The sequence below is a fragment of the Pelobates fuscus genome, chromosome 7 (assembly GCF_036172605.1).
Source record: "Pelobates fuscus isolate aPelFus1 chromosome 7, aPelFus1.pri, whole genome shotgun sequence".
NCBI classification, from domain to species: Eukaryota; Metazoa; Chordata; class Amphibia; order Anura; family Pelobatidae; genus Pelobates; species Pelobates fuscus.
In genome coordinates, this window is record NC_086323.1 from 119,062,221 (window position 1) to 119,077,997 (window position 15,777).

Sequence of the window (15,777 nt, forward strand, 5' to 3'; positions counted from 1 at the left end):
GGATCTACTGGATCCGGACCGCTGTAAAACACGCGAGAAATACTCAGAGGTATAACAGAGGTATTACACACACTCCTGGAGATGGTACGGATGGTCCTCCGGTATTTTGAGAGTGCAGGTTTTTGGCATATTCTGCACCATATAATACAGAGTTTGCTTTATGTTTTGGATATCCAGACCATTACGAGCAAACTGCGCAGACAGTTTCTCCCATGTCAAGATGTCAGGAGATACGGAGACCTTCATGGAGCAAACATGCACTGCCTTGCTTGGGTAACAAGATTAAGGAAGGCCTATTACCCGGTCTGAAGGTAGAACAGTACGTATGGTCACATGGTAAATCAGGAATCCACGGTTGTCTTGACTTCCCCGGTCTTTACGATCTTGGGATAAGATGGCGTGACTGCCCCGTCTCCTCGGAGCGCATACTTGGTGAACATGGTTCGGAGATGGAGGACCCTTCATCTATACTCTATTAATCCCTCACGGGAGCCGTCTTTTTTTGGATTCGCGCTAACCTCCTTTTTCAACTACCGTCGAGGAGATCTACGAGACTTTACGGAGGTACCTGGTGTGCCCCGACTCCTACAGACATCTTTCACTCTTTGACGAGGGCATTGCTGGATGGAAATCTGCGTTCCGCTTGGCATTTCCCTTTCCTTTGAAGGTTTCCAGGATTCACTATTCCCAGAATAGTCGACCACCGTCCTTCTACACAAGTTCAGTTCGGAACCCTGAATGGACGTCCTTTGGAGTCTTTCTCTACTGCGTCCGAGGTTTACACAGTCCATTTGGAATCTTGGAATCACTTAGAATACGGCTAGTTTGGCCACGCTCTTGCCTGCATTATGAAATTATTCTCGGATGAGTCATATCACAGGGTAGGACAGGAAGGAACGAAAGTTCCTCCTCGGTTTCTAATACGATTTTGGTAGTGGACTTGGGCGCATTCCTTGAAATTGGAGATCTACCTGCAAGACCGCATCGCCGAATATCCCTGGCACGATCGGAGGAGCCGCCTTACGGATCATGAGTTGAGACGGTGACAGTTTCTTCTCGCGTCCCCAAGTCCGAACTTGACCTTTGATATTAAAACTACAGGAAGGTGGCTGATAGGTCAGCTTGCCAGCTCATGGACCGGCTGCTAGGAAACAAGTCGCAACCACATACAATGGATTTACCAGCGGATGGTACTTTTTTCCGTAATTGAGATGCTTCGTCGGCTGGCATTTTCTTTTATCCGTCTACTGTCAATTATCGAACTTGGAATGTCCAATTAGGATTACTCTGATATTCCCTGCAATAGATACCAGCGACACAATCAGTGTTGGATTGGTGAATTGAGCTTTGAAACAGCAAATACGAAGCCTCCTGTCATGATATAAAATTGTAGATTATGCTAGCTTTAGTGTACCTATAATCTTAATTTTATTAATGACAGGAGGCGAGTATTTCCCACCCATTCTTGTCCCTCCCTTGTTTAATGTTATAGTTTAGATTATCAGGTATGTATGCAACTCTGTTTGTTGTCTCTGATACCTGTCGCTTGTTCCTTATGTCTGTGTTTCTTTTCATAGGTAGGGTTGGGATATCTACATATTAAGGTTAATTTTGGTTGCTACATTGGGTACCTACATGTTTATTCTGAGTACATTTCATTGGATAATCAACCTGTTCGATTCTTTTTTTCTCTCGTTTCAGTTTACAGTCCATCAACACTATCTAGCTTGACGGTTACTCTCGGATGGTGGACATCGTTATATTCATCGTATCTAGGACTTCGTTTCTTCCCCATGATGTTCTCTGCCTTTTATTCTGTTTTGTCGCAGCTTGAAAGAGGAAATGATGCATGGGGAGGGGAGTTTTATAGTACCTAACTTTTTTCTGATTGGTTGTTTTTTCTGTGCTGCTGTGGAGTTCTAGTAAAGAGAGACTTAAGCAAATACTCGCCTCCTGTCATTAATAAAATTAAGATTATAGGTACACTAAAGCTAGCATAATCTACAATTAAATAGTATGCTTTACACAGCGTATAAGGGTGATGTCACAGCACAACGGGAATCTAACAGGGGAAGAGGTGAAAGTCATCCTCCCCCTCCCACGACCCCGCCATATCTGCCAAGTGACCCTATGCAGGGGTAACAGTCTCTATTCTGCTCTGTGTCAGTGTGTATCATGGTCTCTGAGGACGGGGAACAGTCTCTATTCTGCTCTGTGTCAGTGTGTATCAGGGGCTTTGAGGACAGGTGTCAATGTTAGGTGATTTCTGCCCTTTATGGATTAAAAGCAGACTCTGCATCAACTGTGTAATTTTCCATGGGAGTTTTGCCATGGATCCCCCTCCGGCATGCCACAGTCCAGGTGTTAGTCCCCTTGAAACAACTTTTCCATCACTTTTGTGGCCAGAAAGAGTCCCTGTTGGTTTTAAAATTCGCCTGCCCATTGAAGTCAATGGCGGTTCGCGCGGTTCGCCGGTTCGCGAACATTTGCGGAAGTTCGCGTTCGCCGTTCGCGAACCGAAAACTTTGGGTTCGCGACAACACTAGTGATTAATGATTAAGGAAATTTGGCCTATGTGTTACCTCAAATTTATACCCCTGTGTTGGGGTCATGGTTCAACAACAGATCCACACATCTACAAATACTTTCACATACACACACATAACAATTTACATATATTTTGCCACCTTTTGCTTACAGACCTTTTTGGTGCAGGATGGATCCAGGGGCATCTGGTGGACTGGAATCTGCTCCAGACTCTCCCTTCTCTCTTGTCCTCCTCTCTCTCCATCTCCCATGCTTCTCATTGGTAAGCTGTAAGGAAGTGACTTATAATTGCTTCTTCCCAGCACTGCAGCTTCACATCAAGAAGGGGTCTGGTCATGCAGTTAAAGTGCCACTGCACCTGACTGGGCACCTGATCGGAGATGACTATTGGGTGGCACTAAGGGCATGGGCCTTCCAATGGGCCTTCCAATTGAGCTTGTGAGCGATGGTGCAGCCACTACCTCACATATAATCTCTCATTCATTCTATAACCTGTAGCCATTTAGTGCAATACCTGGATGTCATAATTGTTTTATTGTTTTACTGTTTAATTGTTACATATTTTTTCATCCAGAGATCTAAACTACCCGGATGACACCTCGGCTGACTTGTGAACTTAGAACCCTTGCTATGTCTTTGTGGAGCACATATTAATGTTCAAATACATGACAGCAAAGATGGAGCGTTATTAAAGTGCACACATAAAAGATAGGAAAATTCAGGATATACTTATATTATCTCATTTTAACATCCTTATGGAAAGTAGATAATGACTACCTTTATTAGTTACATTATTCACATATGCTGATTATACTAGAGCTAGTGTGAGCACATCTTTAGACATGCTCATGCTATGTGTAGGGCACCTGGTCCCTGCCCTACGCAAAATCTACATACAAACACATTCAAATACAAATACTCTGTAAGGATCGGCACTTGGTAGATCTCCAGCTTGCAAGGCATTGTGAGAGTGGTATGATAAATAGGGATCTACCCTTAGGCCATGTTTGCACTAGAGGGGACACAAACAAGATTCCTGCACCAGGGCCCACACCAGATTAGTTCTGCCACTGAACTGGGGAGTCTTTGCCTGAAGATTATTGTAACCATAACTACTGCAAGAGCAGTAGTTGTTATCGTGTTTTGTAAAACCCTTAAACCACCCAGCAGATTATCCTGTGTCACTGTAGAGTTAATTTATTGATCACTGGTTTGAAAGATCTCAAATTGTCTAATTTAACCCCCAAAAATAGCAAAGACTAGTATATGACATGAGACAGAAGCTTTGCCATTCCATAAATATAATATTTACATTATATATTATTTCTACATTGTGGGTGTGACTATGTTGCTATGGTAGATTATGGACTCCCAAATAACAAGCTGATGCACACAATGTAATAATAGAAACACAGATTTAAGGTTGAGAAGATTCAGGACTTGTCAGTTGTGGTGCATTACCTATCAAACAAGTTTGCCAGAATATATTACCCTATGCTAATAACCACGTTCTTTTTGCATATGTGCATCCTCTCCAAATCACTTGCTGGTAGTGCTAGGTAGTGTCTCTAAGTAACTTTCTTTGTGTAATCCTAAATTTGGCAGTTCTACATGACCAAGTATAGCAGTATGACAATTTTTGAGGACACTTTTTCTTGAAATATTTTTTAAATTTTATTTTAGCGTTTAAACACTACAAGTGACATCACACCATAAGACCAGAAATAAAAAATAGTCAAATACATGGCAAATGCACCATTCATTAATTGATCTCCATTAAAGGGAAGTTAAGCATCTGTAAGAAAATCAGGCAAGTGCATATGAATATATAACATATAAAACGTAATACAAAATGAAATCGGGGGAAAGCGTGCTATGATGATAAAAAGTAGATATATTAAAAGAAACAAAAACATAACGAGCAATTGGGAGGGGAGAAGCAGCAGAATGGGCTGATCGATCATTGTAGACAAAAAAAATGTATGCAGTTTAAAGCTATTCAATAAAAATCCTAAATTAAATCTATGCAATTGGAATGTGGCTACATTTAAACATTCAAAGGTGGTTCCAATTTTAAATTCTAAAGGAAGATTATTATACTGAGATTTACCAACAATGGCCTTTGTATAGTAAGCTTTCCAAATGATTCAATACTGTTATAAAAAACGTTCCAAATTATTTGTCTACAAAAATGACTATAGACTTTAATAGGGTTTCTGTAGGTAAGTCATGCTGGTAGATATATCATGCTTCAATGTTACACCAAATACTATACATCCCACAGCCCCACTCCTCCCACCCCCCTCATTCTAAACAGAAATCAATGTTTGAGGAGTTTCAACTACCTTTGCATTCCTTCTTTCCTCAGATCCAGACCTGCATCCTGAGTCCCTTCAGTAAAAATCAACATTTCCAAGCTTTTGCTACGATTAACCCACCCTAGCTCTTTCATTTTTATAACATATTCCCTCAACGGCCTTTAATCTTAACTATTTAACTATGTCAAAAGCTATCCAGTATGCACATATGTCCCCAGATCTCTTGTCATCACACACCCCTGCCTCCTTGTGTCCTATTTCCCCACTATAATTTACAGATTGTAAGCTCCTGAGTTATTGTTCTAAGCACTTTTTATAAAAGTACTGTATTTGCTACATTGTAAATTGACAGCAAGATCTTCTGTTCCTTTTTTCTATCATTACGTGTTCATTATTTGTCTGTATTCCCTCCATTGTACAGTACTAAAAGATGTGTTTAAACTGTATAAATACCAAATAATTATAATAATAATTTAGACATTTTTTTCCAACAATATTAAATCATTTGGAAATCTTATTAAATCAAGGCCAACATTTTTAGGGATTTCCTTTTTGTGTCAAAGCTTTTTTATATTGATTACCGGTACGTGTTCCTGTTTCTGAATACAATTTTCTAACCCCCAAACCCTCCCCTCAACAAAGTGGAGACATAATGGGCAGCATGTGATTGTTGAACACAATTGTTTTTATTGATTGTTAGCCCAGATGAAATATTGTTTTAAATTAAATGAAAAGTGTTGGGTGGGGTGGAAATCAAGAGAGTTCCCATATATGAGGAATTACCCCACATGGGGATCCTTAAAGCCTAACCAATAGTTAGGAGAGTCTAGTGGGCATGACCAACACTGTGTCCACTAATAACACAAACCTACCTCACTCTAAAAAACACACTGGTAGTCGATTTGAGGGAAAGGGGCATGTCACCACTAAGTTTCAATAGGCCATGAGTCTGAACACTCATTCACGTTTGCCAACAAACATCACGAACCCTATGCACCACATGAAGAGAGAGGTGGTCTCTCTATTCCACAAGGAGTTGTGGTCTATGCATATTTTCATGATTGAGGTGGTTGCCACAAGTCTGTCCCACCTCCTCCTCTTGGATTATGGCCCACCTTCTACAACCAGTTCTCTCCGCCCGAAACCTAGAGTGTAGTTGGAGAGTAAATCATGTTCACTTTCGCAAAGCACGGGTAAACCAGGAAACACTAAAAATGATTATTAACTTACATGTATCATTACACAATAATAAACAAAGAGGTTGTACGAAATGTAATATTTTATTTTCAGTAATAATAAAAAAATGGTAACTGTTTTCATTTAATGGCTGCAATGGAATGTAGAAAACACAAAGAAATGAGAAAAAAAAAAAAAAAGAAACAACACCCATAGTATGTTATAAAGGTTAAAAGCAAGTCATCTATGGAATGTTGTGAATCACAGCAATGTACACTGACGCTTTCTGGGTTTGGAAGGTGGTGGCGTTAATACTGCTCGGATTGCCTCATCAAACACTGTCTTTAAACCTTTTTGTGTAAGAGCTGAGCACTCAATATATTTCACCGCTTCTGTAGACAGAAGGAGAGTAGAATGAATGTGAGAAAGTGTATGATGAAATAATAATGCAAGGAGAGAAAACAACAATGTAATTAAACAGCTAGGTGCAAACCGCACAAGCACTGCCTAAAACAAATCTATATCTACAAGGGATCACCAATAATCCAATGTTTCAGCACTTGCTGACACCCTTGAGAAAGGCAGCCAGCAGGTGCTGAAATGTTGGTGCATTGGTAGCTCGTGTTTCTGTCCTGTTTGGCTTGTTGGAATTGGGCAATTACTTTGTATTGCGTATCTTGCCTTTTTTGCTTTGTCCACTTATTGTTGTATTGACAATTTTATTTGTTAAATAAAGTATTTATATATTTAACTTGTCTCTGTTATAGTGTGCATTCTGATCCTTTGTAGATATAAAAGTGTATGATGAAAGCCATGTGGCAAAAACAATACAATTTTGTAATTGATGAGGATAAATGGGTGTACAGATTAGTGCACTTAATTAGAGAATATGACATGAATGGGCTGCTTCAAGCACCATAATCACTTCAGTGATTTGAAATGCTGCACATACAGAGTTAAAGTCCATTGCTGCCAGAGGAGTAACTCCACCTCCATCAGCAGTGTTAGCCAGACCGAAACAACTGACGACAAATGGAGACACACTCCTACTCCCCCATGCCACCCAAATTCTCCCATCAGCCCATCTACTGAGATGTTTGACCCCCTGCACTTATAGGTAGTGATGTAAACAGAAGAGGATCAGGCCACAGAGAGAGCTTGGTTCAGCATGGAATCACTGGTACGTCTTTCTTTCTCTTTCTGTCGCTCTCCCTCCTTGGAAGTAAGGGGTTATGCCAGTAGGACTGACATCAACCAAAACAGTGCTTTAATAAAAGCTTGTAACATTTATCATTATTTATCATCATATGAACATGAAGAAAAATGCTGCTATAATTATCCCAGTTGATGCATATAGCTTATTCCTGAAATTGCTTTACATTCAGCCATTGTTCCATCACTTACCAATTTGTTTGGCTAGTACCAGGCCTTGGGGGTAAGATATTGGGGACTGCTTGACCTTGTTAAGTCCTTCAATTATCTTTTTGTCATCACGAAGATCAAGCTTTGTTCCAACTAGAATAATAGGAACATTAGGGCAATGCTGTTTAACTTCTGGATACCACTAAGAGAAAATAATAAAATAAACGATTTGTGAATAGTACTTAAACTTTTAAAATATCTTTTACTTCTAGATCTAGGCCAATACGACGTGCCACTTAGGTCCATGGACAAATTGCTGCCCCTGCCTCACTCACCCAAATCCCACACCACAGCCACATCCAAGCTATGCACTTCCCACATCCATTACAACGACATGAAAGCCACCCAAATTCATATTTAAGTTCTCCTACGGCTTCTACATTCAATTTCTCCTATTCCACAGTCTTGTCTATTATTTCTTGCTCTTCTGCACCCCCTTAATTGCATTACAAGTACTGTTCCAACAGTGTGACCTTAAATGAAATCGCACTAATACCTGATTCCTCGCATTCATCACCTCAACCATTTGAAACATTTTCCCAAGCCTCAATGTATAGTCAATGTATAGTCACATGCCCTCCCAAATAAATATATCCCTCCAATATCCAAACCATGCCATTTATTGCACAATTTTTAAGTATTGTTTTTTATATTTCCTTACTATTATCTTACCTTACTTACTTATCTGTATGGTGTTTGTGTTCCTTCTCTCTCAATTGGAATATTCCTATGGTTTTCCTACTCACTTATAATTCCTATTTTTTTCCTGGTAATTCCCTACACCTAGTATTCTTTCCCTTTTCCTATCCACCATCTGACCACACCTTTGTCTCACTAACACCAGGAGAGGTTACCTGCAGTAAGTGAGATGCCACTGTTTGAAACTGGTCATGTGATCTAATGTCATGGTGCAAGGATACTGGCAACATATGTGGGCAAGTGAGAAGAACCAGAGACTTTAATGCTTCTCTCATAAATTGAGAACAGGTATTTTAACTCCTGCCCCACAAATGCTATTGAATTAAAATAATAAATAATTTGAGGATTTTTTTTTTCTGATAAAACAAAGATAAAATACCAAAAGATGCATTTCCCAATAAATCAGATATTACCGCATTTCAGGTTATTATGTGACAATTGGAGTGACAGATCCATTTACACAGACTAAGTACATTGTAAGAGTCCAAGCTTGTAGTTTCATCAGGGAGCATCTGTTAACTGTGTAGTTTGTGGTTTTCAAGAAACGATTTGTTAGTTTCAACAATTCTAACAAAGGCAAAGTGAGATGAGATAGTAGTCATATTAAATGACCTTAGAATGTCCAGGCTTAACACAAAGCAGGAACTAGGACATAAGAGAACAAATAATAAGTATATTCAGACCAGAATGAAAACTGTAGCAATAATAAACACTGGTATGGTAACTGGAATACAAGGTCATGTACAAGCTGTGTCAAATAGACATACAAGAATAGGAAAAAAAATCAATGTCAAATGTTTCCAGGGTCTGGTACACAAAACAGGAACAAGGTAATCATGGTCAAACACAGCCAAGGCTTGGTACACAGGGGATACTGAAAAATTCATAGTCAATATAGCCGGGTCAGTTAACAGAAAATCAGGAACAAGAACAAAGTAACATGCTTAAGAGTTCTGAGATCACAAAATTGCACTAAACTGTTATTAAACTTAGATCATGTATAGGTCTGAGGTAGCTACTTGGTGTTTCCTTACAAATTCAATTTTTTTTTTTTAAATATATGTTTATTGAGAGAGATTTTTAAAAAAGAATATGTGAAGTACACACTAGGACTTGCAGGTCACAGAAAGACAACAACTTGCAAACACAGTGAGAATCACATGTAGTGATGTCGCGAACACGAAATTTTCGGTTCGCAAACGGCGAACGGGAACTTCCGCAAACGTTCGCGAACCGGCGAACCGCCATTGACTTCAATGGGCAGGCGAATTTTAAAACCCACAGGGACTGTTTCTGGCCACAAAAGTGATGGAAAAGTTGTTTCAAGGGGACTAACACCTTGACTGTGGCATGCCGGAGGGGGATCCATGGCAAACCTCCCATGGAAAATTACACAGTTGATGCAGAGTCTGGTTTTAATCCATAAAGGGCAGAAATCACCTAACATTTCTAAATCACAATGGATATGGATTGACACCTGACATATGACACATTGACACCTTGACATATGGATTGACACCTTGACATATGGATTGACACCTGTCCTCAGAGACCCTGATACACACTGACACAGAGCAGAATAGGGACTGTTCCCCTTACATAGGGCCACTTGGCAGGTATGGATTGACACCTGTCCTCAAAGCCCCTGATACACACTGACAAAGAGCAGAATAGAGACTGTTCCCCCTACATAGGGTCACTTGGCAGGTATGGATTGACACCTGTCCTCAAAGCCCATGATACACACTGACACAGAGCAGAATAGAGATTGTTCCCCGTCCTCAGAGCCCATGATACACACTGACACAGAGCAGAATAGAGACTGTTCCCCCTACATAGGGTCACTTGGCAGGTATGGATTGACACCTGTCCTCAAAGCCCCTGATACACACTGACACAGAGCAGAATAGGGACTGTTCCCCCTACATAGGGTCACTTGGCAGATATGGATTGACACTAGTGATGTTGCGAACCCGAAATTTTCTGTTCGCGAACGGCAACTTCCGCAAACGTTCGCGAACCGGCGAACCGGGCGAACCGCCATTGACTTCAATGGGCAGGTGAATTTTAAAACCCACAGGGACTCTTTCTGGCCACAAAAGTGATGGAAAAGTTGTTTCAAGGGGACTAACACCTTGACTGTGGCATGCCGGAGGGGGATCCATGGCAAAACTCCCATGGAAAATTACACAGTTGATGCAGAGTCTGGTTTTAATCCATAAAGGGCAGAAATCACCTAACATTCCTAAATCACAATGGATATGGATTGACACCTGACATATGACATATTGACACCTTGACATATGGATTGACACCTGTCCTCAGAGACCTTGATACACACTGACACAGAGCAGAATAGGGACTATTCCCCCTACATAGGGTCACTTGGCAGATATGGATTGACACCTATCCTAAGGATCCCTGATACACACTGACACAGAGCAGAATAGGGACTGGTCCTCCTACATAGGGTCACTTGGCAGATATGGATTGACACCTATCCTAAGGATCCCTGATACACACTGACACAGAGCAGAATAGAGACTGTTCCCCCTACAAAGGGTCACTTGTCACTACTGTCCTCCCCCCGGCCCCCACCCCTGCGCGGTGGGTGGGGGGCATAAATCACAATGGGGGGGACCTACTGATAGGAGTGGTGTACTATTCTTATCAGTTTAATACCTGTTGAGTCTCCTATCAGTGGACGTGTATATGGCAGTGATTTTAGGAACCGCACACCTGGGACCCGAGCAAGGTCACCTCGTTCAACAGGCTACAACATTTGTCCCTGGAAAACTATCCTGGACATCATGTACAACTTATATGGATATGGCAGCGATTTTTGTAACAGGGAAATGGAAGAAGATGCTTGGTCGGTCCTCCTACTTCACATTTGGGTCACTGTGCGTGCAATCTAATGTGCCACCAGATAGGAGTGGTGTGTTTAGTATTATTCTTATCAGTTTAATAATACCTGTTGCGTCTCCTATCAGTGGACGTGTATATGGCAGCGATTTTAGGAACCGCACACCTGGGAGGCATGGCATAAGGATTTGAGTACAGTCTTCTCAGAAGAACAATGGAACCAAGCCTTCATAGCCCATAAAGGTAGATCCAGATGCGCATCCCACCTAGAGCTAATGCGCAAGATACAATATAGGTGGAACTTGGTACCGACTAGACTAGCAACCATATATCCCAACACCTCGAGACTTTGCTGGAGATGTTTAATAGAGTAGGGCACAATGCTCCACATCTGGTGGGCCTGCTCGGCCATCAGAGGCTACTGCAAGGCAGTTGAGGGGGTGATACAAGGGGCACTGGTCACGAGAACCAACCTGAGACCAGAAAATGCCCTACCCTTCTTCTCGATTGACCCATTCCCAAAAGCACATGCCGACCTAACATATCATATTTTGATTGCTGCAAACTTATTAATAGCCAGAGGGTGGAAACAACAACAGCCACCGGAGAGATCTAGCCTTCTCCAACAGATCTCCCTAAACCTAGCATATGAAACAAAAACCTGCCAGCGGCTACACCCCCCACACCACATAGTGGAAGCCAGGAACATATGGGAGGCGTATCTGAGGAAGGAGGAGGAGGGGGTCGTGTTAGAACAATAACATATCACATATATATATATATATACAAGAAGGATGAATAGTACCACTCCTAAGACCTAACTGCTCTGACGCAGAGAGACAACGACTCCAAACACCATGGTACAACAGCCAACATTGAGGTATACCAAGCTGAGGTTAAACAATATACAGGGCATAACAGAACAAACACCCACATTGTACATAGTTAATTAGTTAGATAAGGGAATAGACCCGGTGACCGCACACAGCGTGCTAACTAAGAAGGAGACAAAGGGAGATGAGGGGCTTCCGACATCTATTTCCCCCGTTCTTCTTCCCCTACCGTAGCCTGTCCCCAGGTTTCCCCCTTCCCATACCCCGGACAAAACCCAGGTTTAGGAGAGAAAGACAACCATGACATGGTACTAGACCAAAGGCACAGGGGCAGCGGAAAAACTCCCATGAGAATGAATAACCAGTTTGCTCTTGAATGTAATAGATGTGAATAAGATCGATGTACCTTAACCGCTTACCCTCCCTTTTTTCCTTTCTGTATCCTGAACAAGTTCTCTGATAAAATAAAAATTGTCAGATTCAAGTTCTTGTGCCCCACAGTTCAAATTAACATTCAAATGACAATTCATGACAGATCACACATGTGAATAGCCCTGCCAACGTCGTCTCAGAATTTTTTTGTTATCTAAGAAGAAATAGAAATGCAAGAGCAGAATAGAGACTGTTCCCTGTCCTCAGAGACCATGATACACACTGACACAGAGCAGAATAGGGACTGTTCCCCCTACATAGGGTCACTATGTGCCTTTTTTTTGGTTTGGTTTTTGAAGCCACAGTGCAGCACCAGAGGGCCTAAAAATTAGGCATGTACACATGCCTGAAAAATGTGGTATTGTTGCAGCCACTGCTGTAGCAGCGGCCAGAAAAATTGATGTTTGTTTCACAGGCAGAAAGTGCCCTAAAACATGGCGGCTTGAACCTTAGTTGGTGGCGGATAAGTCACGCAAGTCAACCGGCATTCAGAGCTAAAATACATCAGCGTGTGGACCATTTTTAGCCCAAGGCAGCTCATCTCATCAGGCCTTTTTTAATCAAATGTATCGCCCAGTGTCAGTCCCTTCGGGATCCATCCCTCATTCATCTTAATAAAGGTGAGGTAATCTAGACTTTTTTGACCTAGGCGACTTCTCTTCTCAGTGACAATACCTCCGGCTGCACTGAAGGTCCTTTCTGACAGGACACTTGAAGCGGGGCAGGCCAGAAGTTCTATCGCAAATTGGGATAGCTCAGGCCACAGGTCAATCCTGCACACCCAGTAGTCAAGGGGTTCATCGCTCCTCAGAGTGTCGATATCTGCAGTTAAGGCGAGGTAGTCTGCTACCTGTCGGTCGAGTCGCTCTCTGAGGGTGGATCCCGAAGGGCTGTGGCGATGCGTAGGACTTAAAAAGGTCCGCATGTCCTCCATCAACAACACGTCTGTAAAGCGTCCTGTCCTTGCCGTCGTGGTCGTGGGAGGAGGAGGATGACTTCCACCTCTCCCCCTGTTAGATTCCCGTTGTGCTGTGACATCACCCTTATACACTGTGTAAAGCATACTTTGTAATTTATTTTGCAAATGCTGCATCCTTTCCGACTTGTTGTAATTCGGTAACATTTCCGCCACTTTCTGCTTATACCGGGGGTCTAGTAGCGTGGACACCCAGTACAGGTCGTTCTCCTTCAGCATTTTTATACGAGGGTCCCTCAACAGGCACGACAGCATGAAAGACCCCATTTGCACAAGGTTGGATGCCGAGCTACTCATTTCCCGTTCCTCCTCCTCACTGATGTCAATGAAGGTATGTTCTTCCCCCCATCCACGTACAACACCACGGGTACCAGATAGGTGACAACGAGCACCCTGGGATGCCTGTTGTGGTTGGTCTTCCTCCTCCTCCTCCTCAAAGCCACATTCCTCCTCTGACGCCTCTTCCTCACAATCCTCTTCCAGCGTTGCCGCAGGTCCAGCAAGCGATGCTGATAAGGCTGTTTCTGGTGGTGATGGTGACCACAACTCTTCCTCTTCCTCTTCACGCTCATCTACGGCCTGACACAGCACTCTTCGCAGGGCACGCTCCAGGAAGAAAACAAAGGGTATGATGTCGCTGATGGTGCCTTCGCTGCGACTGACTAGGTTTGTCACCTCCTCAAAAGGACGCATGAGCCTACAGGCATTGCGCATGAGCGTCCAGTAACGTGGCAAAAAAATTCCCAGCTCCCCAGAGGCTGTCCTAGCACCCCGGTCATACAAATATTCATTAACGGCTTTTTCTTGTTGGAGCAGGCGGTCGAACATTAGGAGTGTTGAATTCCAACGTGTCGGGCTGTCGCATATCAAGCGCCTCACTGGCATGTTGTTTCGCCGCTGGATATCGGCAAAGTGAGCCATGGCCGTGTAGGAACGCCTGAAATGGCCACACACCTTCCTGGCCTGCTTCAGGACGTCCTGTAAGCCTGTGTACTTATGCACAAAGCGTTGTACGATCAGATTCCACACATGTGCCATGCACGGCACATGTGTCAACTTGCCCAACTTCAATGCCGCTAACAAATTTGTTCCGTTGTCACAAACCACTTTGCCGATATCCAGTTGCTGCGGAGTCAGCCACTTTTTTCCACCTGTGCGTTCAGGGCGGACAGGAGTGCTTGTCCGGTGTGACTCTCTGCTTTCAAGCAAGTCAAACCCAAGACGGCGTGACACTGCTGTATCCAGGATGTGGAATAGTACCTGGGGAGCTGGGGGGGGTGCCGTTGATGTGGAGCAAGACGCAGCAGCAGAAGAGGACTCAGCCGAGGAGGTTATGGAAGAGGATGGAGTAGGAGGAGTAGAGTTGGTGGCAGCAGGACTGCCTGCAAGTCGTGGCGGTGTCACCAACTCCTCTGCAGAGCCATGCATTCCATGCTTGGCAGCAGTCAGCAGGTTTACCCAATGCGCAGTGTAGGTGATATACCTGCCCTGACCATGCTTTGCAGACCAGGTATCAGTGGTCAGATGGACCCTTGCCCCAACACTGTGTGCCAGACATGCCATTACTTCCTTTTGCACAATCGAGTACAGGTTTTGGATTGCCTTTTGTGAAAAGAAATTTCGCCGGGTACCTTCCACTGCGGTGTCCCAATAGCTACAAATTTTTTGAACGCCTCAGACTCCACCAGCTTGTATGGTAAAAGCTGGCGGGCTAATAGTTCGGAAAAGCCAGCTGTCAGACACTGGGCAAGGGGGTGACTTTGTGACATTGGCTTCTTACGCTCAAACATGTCCTTGACAGACACATGACTGTGGGCAGATGAGCGGGAACTGCTCAAGGCGGGAGACGGAGTGGCGGATGGTTGAGAGGGGGCAAGGAGGACAGCAGTGGTTGACGTGGCTGAAGATGCTGGACGAGGAGGAGGATGGCGGCTTTGAGTTTCCGTGCTGCTTGTACTCATGTTTTGATCCCATAGGCGTTTGTGATGTGAGATCATGTGCCTACGCAAAGCAGTTGTACCTAGGTGGGTGTTGGACTTCCCACGACTCAGTTTCTTTTGGCACAGGTTGCAAATGGCATCGCTGTTGTCAGAGGCAGACACAAAAAAAATGCCACACTGCTGAGCTCTGCAATGACGGCATTCTGGTGGTGGACACAGCATCCGTTGATTGGCGTGCTGTCGGGCTGACCCCGGGTGCCGATGCATGCTGTCTGACTGTGCCACTAGCTCCTTGCGACGACCTCCCCCTGCTTCCAACTCGTCTCCTCCTCTCTGTCTCCCCATCTGAACTTTCACCCTGTTCTTCTTCTTGCCGAGCGGGCCCCCACGTGACATCCATGGACGCATCTTCATCATCAAACGCTTCACTTGTATCTGACAACTCAGCAAAGGAAGCAGCAGCGGATACAACATCATCATCATCACACCGTACGTCCATGTGTGTAATGCTGCCTGCCTGAGACATATCCCTGTTATCTACATCCTCTGGCAATAATGGTTGCGCATCA

At 43.5% G+C, this 15,777-nt stretch overlaps 1 protein-coding gene across 1 annotated transcript in view; it reads right to left on the reverse strand.

The window, feature by feature from the left end:
• Positions 1 to 6,153: 6,153 nt before the first annotated feature.
• LOC134568161 (ras-related C3 botulinum toxin substrate 1-like) overlaps positions 6,154 to 15,777 on the reverse strand; it is a 28,876-nt gene continuing 19,252 nt past the window's right edge. The window contains exons 5-6 of the mRNA XM_063426513.1: positions 7,446 to 7,605; positions 6,154 to 6,433 (exon numbers count right to left, since the gene is read on the reverse strand). Coding sequence (XP_063282583.1) covers positions 6,303 to 6,433; positions 7,446 to 7,605 — 291 coding nt within the window. The 3' untranslated portion in view covers positions 6,154 to 6,302. The remainder of the gene's footprint in view (positions 6,434 to 7,445; positions 7,606 to 15,777) is intronic.